A 6,011-nucleotide genomic window follows, 5' to 3' on the forward strand; every position below is an offset into this window, starting at 1 on the left:
GAGAATGCCAATATTAGCACGAATCGTACGGAAATGTAACTCGGTATTCAAACAACTATTCAGAGTTCCTAGAGCTCCTTGTACGGCTTGTTGGAAAACCCGTTGTCGGACCTGATTCATTGCCCTTTGTTTTTCAAAATAAAGGGTTTCATTTTTAGACTTTTCTAATTGTTCCAAACTAATAGAAGTAGCATTAATCAAATTTGCTTTTTCTCGTTCTATATCAGAGTATCCATTCATTCGATACTCATCCGCCTCTAGTTCGACTTTCTGTAATCGAATCCGAGCTTTTTCGAGTTTCTCAATGGTCCCTCTACGCAATTCTTCTGAATTTCTAATAGTACTCAAGATCCTCTGTTTTCGATTATCTAATAAATCTTTTAATGAAAGTAGATTATTTTGCTATTAAGTTTACAACTTTTATGATCTCTTCCCGAACCAAACATGAATCTTTCGATTCATTTGGCTCTCACGCTCCTTTTTTTCTTTTTTTACTTTTGCTATAGCTATTTCCATATCCTTTTTTGTTAAGTAATGAGCCTATCCTCTATCTTCTCTTTTATGTTTCTATTTCAATATATGGAAACCTATATAAGACTAGATAAATATTAAGAATTAAGAGGACTCTTCCTCCTAGATGGTCAGCAAAGTTGTTTCTTTATTTCGATTTGGCCTTTAGTTAATAATTTCAATTTCATTAAGAAAAACTAACCAAATAAATGGAAAATGAAAATTAATAGAATTCTTTTTTTTCTTCAAATCCAAAAAATTTCTCTTTTTTTATAGATAGGTCGTCGATTCGGCATTGGATAAAAAAGGGCAGGGTGCCCCTTTTTCTAGTAAATAGTTCAAACCATTTTATCGATATGAGTGTTCTATATCAGATAAATTCTACATTAGCTATTTCCCGTTTAAAGCATTTCGGTACTAATACTAATATAGTTGTAGAAAGAGTACCCCTTTTTGCCTGGACTTCAAGCAGTTTAGCTTTAACCGTGTTAATAGTCTCACATTATTGGTTTATAGAGAATCAAAGTGGATTTACCAATGAGTCGCGAAATGCTATGGTTCTTCCATATTATGTGATTTCTAAATTTATTCAGAAGTAATTCGTCGAGATCGTGCACCCTTTTCTTATTTATCCTAAAATAATAAAAAATATTCTAAAGTGCAGCCGGATAGATCCAATCTATTCTTGAAATAGACAACTCGCACACACTCCCTTTCCAAAAAAAATCAAAACACCAACCACTACAGTTAGATTTATTAGATTTGTTGCTAAAATATTGGTATTAAGCCCGAAACTGCCAGCGGATGGCCAGTGAGCTAAAAAAACGAAAGAATGGGTTACATTTTTCATATGCTCTCCTCTTATAGTCTTATAGATAGGACGAACAAAGAACAAAGTTTTTCGATCACTTACTTCGCTCGCCCTTTTTTGATCGGTTTTTTTAATGCAAATAGATTCAATCTAGTAATTTCTTTTAGATTAAGTCTTAGGTCTTGTTTGACCTGTGAAAGAAAGACCTTCTTTGTTGAAATGTTCCAAAAATTCCTAAAATAAAAGGAAAAAAACTTTCTACTTTCCTAAACTAAGGACGGGAAGGAAGAAGGCGAGCATATCTTCTAAATTAATCATACTCAACTGAGCCCCTCCTGGGGCGGGGTATTGCCTGTCCCAATAAATAGAGAATTCCAGAAGTAATAAATAGGAGTAAATAAAATAAAGTATTGATATAATTGGAATTGCAGAAGCAAATACCCATTTTACTAAAAAAAGAAAAAAGTATCTAATCGAAAGAGCTTATTTTACTTTTTAGGATTAAACAAAAGGGTTCGCAAATAAAAGCGCTAGTGCCACAACTAGTCCATAAATTGTTAAAGCTTCCATAAAAGCTAGACTAAGCAATAAAGTACCTCGTATTTTACCTTCTGCTTCTGGCTGTCTCGCAATACCTTCTACAGCTTGTCCTGCAGCAGTACCTTGACCAACTCCAGGCCCAATAGAAGCAAGCCCTACGGCCAATCCAGCAGCAATAACAGAAGCAGCAGCAATTAGTGGATTCATGGTGAGTTCCTCGTGTCAAAAAAAAGAAATGGTTAAGGATACAATCAACCAAGAAATTCTTACTTCATAAGCTCTATTAGGGAGAAGTATACTTCTAAGCTCTATCTCTAGTGTGGAGAAGTAACTCAAAAAGTACAAATTGAAATGATAATGTGAATTGTCTGAACTATATAGAAGAGAATTCCATATATCGGATTACATAATGAATCTAACCTAGGTATATATAATACCCTATATACATTTGTTTCTTCTATATTTGTTTTCATATTTTTTTCATTTTCTATTTCTATTGAATGAATCGGATTCTAAAATCATTCCTTAAAGCGGAAACCCGCACAAAAGATGACTCCACTTATAGACATTAAGGATATATAATTATAGTATAGATCTAGCCTGATTCCACCCTCCTTACTGCATATTTTGCCAACTCCATAATAGAGTCTATTCTCTCTCCTACAACTCTAGGTTGTATATTCATATGCATTTCTAACTATTTTTTTGCAACCAAGTCCGTAACCGTGCATGAATTGAGCTAAGCTAAAAAAAAAGACTATTTTAAAACTAGTCAATTCAATGATGACCCTCCATGGATTCACCTATATAGGCTGCGGCTAATGTTGCAAAAATAAGAGCTTGAATACCGCTTGTAAATAATCCAAGAAACATGACAGGTATAGGGACTACTAAGGGGACTAAAGAAACAAGAACAACAACAACTAATTCATCCGCCAATATATTCCCAAAAAGTCGAAAGCTAAGCGATAATGGTTTTGTGAAATCCTCTAGTATGTTAATTGGTAAAAGGATTGGAGTTGGTTTAATATATTTCTCGAAATAGCTCAATCCTTTTTTGCTAAGACCCGCATAAAAATATGCTGCTGACGTGAGTAAAGCTAAAGCAACAGTAGTATTTATATCATTCGTGGGTGCTGCTAATTCCCCATGGGGTAGCTCTATAATTTTCCAAGGTAAAAGAGCACCCGACCAATTCGAAACAAAAATAAAAAGGAACATAGTTCCAATAAATGGAACCCAGGGACCATATTCTTCTCCAATCTGAGTTTTGCTCAAGTCTCGAATAAACTCAAGGACATATTCAAAGAAATTCTGACCGTCCATCGGTACGGTTTGTGGATTCCGAACAGCTATGACAACTGAACCTAGCAAGATAGTAATTACAACCCAAGAAGTGATGAGTACTTGGGCATGAATTTGGAAACTTCCTATTTGCCAATAGAAGTGTTGGCCTACTTCTACACCCGATATATCGTATAACCCCTTGAGTGTTTTAATGGAACAAGGTATAATATTCATATTGTCTGTCCTCTGATAAAAATTGAACTTCAAAAAAGGAATTCTTTTGATTCAACCATCTCTTTCTCAACTCAGCAACTTGAAGTATTAATCTTATATTTAGGATACCAAGAAAGCACATCAGATCATAATATATATCAATACCCTCTAATATATATCAATATTCCCCTTCTTTACCCTCTAATATATATCAATATTCCCCTTCTTTTTTCTATGCAAAACAAAAAAGAATAGTAAGTGATTCCATAAATCTACGCTGTTGCCCAAGAATTCACTATTCTTCTTAATCAATGATTTCTTATATAGAGAGAATGGCCCTCACAAATTGCAAATACTAATTTGTTAAGAATCAATCGAATTGAAGTCATAGTGTCATCGTTGGCTGGAATCGATATATTCGCGAGATCCGGGTCGCAATTTGTATCGACTAAAGAAATAGTAGGAATCCCCAAAATGGCACATTCCCGAAGAGCTATATACTCTTTTTGCTGATCAAGGACGATCACAATGTCTGGCAATCTCGTCATATATTTGATCCCGCCGAGATATCTTTGCAAGGTAGATAATTTTCTCTTCAAGATTGCCACATCTCTTTTTGGGAGATGTTGGAATTTTCCCATTTTTTCTTCTGCTCTTAAGTCTCTAAATTGAGAAAGTCTAGTTTTCGTTATCGACCAATTAGTTAACATACCACTGAACCACTTTTTATTAACATAATGACAACGAGCCCTTATTGCAGCTGATGCTACTAAATCCGTCGCTCTTTTTTTTGTACCAACAATTAAGAAACTTTTTCCCTGACTTGCTGCATCAAAAACTAAATCACAAGCTTCTGATAAAAAACGAGCCGTTCTAGCGAGATTTATAATATGAGTACCTTTGCGCTTTGCCGAAATGTAAGGGGCCATCTTCGGATTCCATTTCTTAATACCATGGCCAAAATGAACTCCTGCTTCTACCATCTCTTTCAAATTGATGTTCCAATATCTTCTTGTCATTTTTTCCACATTTCCTTTTGATTTTTTCTTTTTTTTCATCCTAGCATTATTCCATTACGGAATTTTTTTCTTTTTGAAGATTAAGAAAGATCTAAAATAGCTTGAAATAAATAATAATTGTTCCGAAGGAACCTTCTACTGAGAGTTGGCCATTGATACATTGTATAAACATAACCTTAATGAATTAACTAAATTCTTTTACTTAATTAAAATATAAAATTGGACCCGTTTAGTGTTCTAAGTTCAAAAGTCTAGTAAAGTAAAAAAATCTCCTTTATGTATCCTTAACTCGTATAAATGGGGGTAAATGGGGGTTCTAATGTCTCATAGAAATTGTTTGTTATGTCAGAATCTGAAGAAACTAATTCTGTATGGAGAAACAAAAATCTCTCATTTCCGACGCGAATAGATTTTGTTTTTGAATTTCAAAATAAAGGTTCTTGTCTTGTGGGGAACGATGGACAAATTTTTGGAATCCGGTACCAACGGGTATAATCCCCCCCAGAACTACGTTTTCTTTCAACCCTTTCAACCAATCAATGCGACCTCGTAGGGCAGCTTTTGCTAAAACTCGAGCAGTTTCTTGAAAACTTGCTTCAGATATGAAACTTTGGGTATTCAGGGAAGCCCTTGTTATTCCCAATAAAATTGCCCGATAATAGATCGATTCATCCAAAGCTCGCCCTGCTCGTTCCGCTCGCAATAGTCCGATTAATTCCCCAGGTGAAAAAACATTAGACATTCCATCTTCGGAAACCCGCACTTTTGATGTTACTTGGCGTATAATAATCTCTATATGTCTATTATGGATCTGTACCCCTTGGGATCGATAAACTTTTTGGATTTTATTAACCAAAGAAATACGACTTTGGGCTATGGTTAGCTCAGCTCCAATCAAGAATCCCCAGGGGATCCCAAGAATTCTTGGTATACGCTCATTCCAATCCTCAATTCTCCTTTCGAGATTCGGGGATAATGAATCAATTGAACGCGCTTCAAAGATTTGTTCCACTTTTGGAAGACCTTGCGTTATGTCACTAGATCTCGATTTTTCATATATAAACGTAACTAACCTATCGCCCTTGTAAAGGATTTCTCCATAATGACCATTAACAGTTGCTCCTGTAGTGGCCAAATAAGGTTTAGCTGCTCTTATAACAAAGGAATCCATATTAATAATGAAAATTTGACCAGATTTTTTTATGTGCGATTTAAATAGGCATACATTTTCACAAATAAGTTGTCCAAGGTGAATTATTGCCGATGTCTCCTCCCAAGAATCATGATGGACAAAGTGACAATTCAAAAGGAATGGATCCAACATTATGTTACTATCGAAATTAGAAATCCTTTTATTTTCATCTATTAAAGAGTATTTAAGTCCTTGAAGTACTTGGAAGGTTTGTTTCAAATTGTCAAGAAACAAATATTTTTTTAACAGGATCTTATTATGCGTTAGTAAATAGTAAGATGAAGAAAAATTCGATATACTAGGGACAATAACGCCTAAGGGCCCAAAAATTTCTCGAATAGGAATTCTACGATTCAATTCTTTTATCGTATTGGGATGTTTTGGGTTCTTGAATAAACCAATTTGAGAACAGTTGGATGCCGACAAAATCATCAAAGAT

General features: G+C 34.7%; 1 protein-coding gene across 1 annotated transcript; it reads right to left on the reverse strand.

Moving 5' to 3' along the window:
- Positions 1 to 2,371: 2,371 nt before the first annotated feature.
- On the reverse strand, positions 2,372 to 4,417 carry LOC124681046 (ATP synthase subunit a, chloroplastic). The gene has a single exon (XM_047216016.1). It carries the CDS (start codon positions 3,380 to 3,382, stop codon positions 2,639 to 2,641), a length of 744 nt encoding a protein of 247 aa, XP_047071972.1. The 5' UTR covers positions 3,383 to 4,417; the 3' UTR covers positions 2,372 to 2,638.
- Between the last annotated feature and the right edge of the window lie 1,594 nt (positions 4,418 to 6,011).

The sequence above is a fragment of the Lolium rigidum genome, unplaced genomic scaffold, assembly GCF_022539505.1.
Source record: "Lolium rigidum isolate FL_2022 unplaced genomic scaffold, APGP_CSIRO_Lrig_0.1 contig_32702_1, whole genome shotgun sequence".
Classification (NCBI taxonomy): domain Eukaryota; kingdom Viridiplantae; phylum Streptophyta; class Magnoliopsida; order Poales; family Poaceae; genus Lolium; species Lolium rigidum.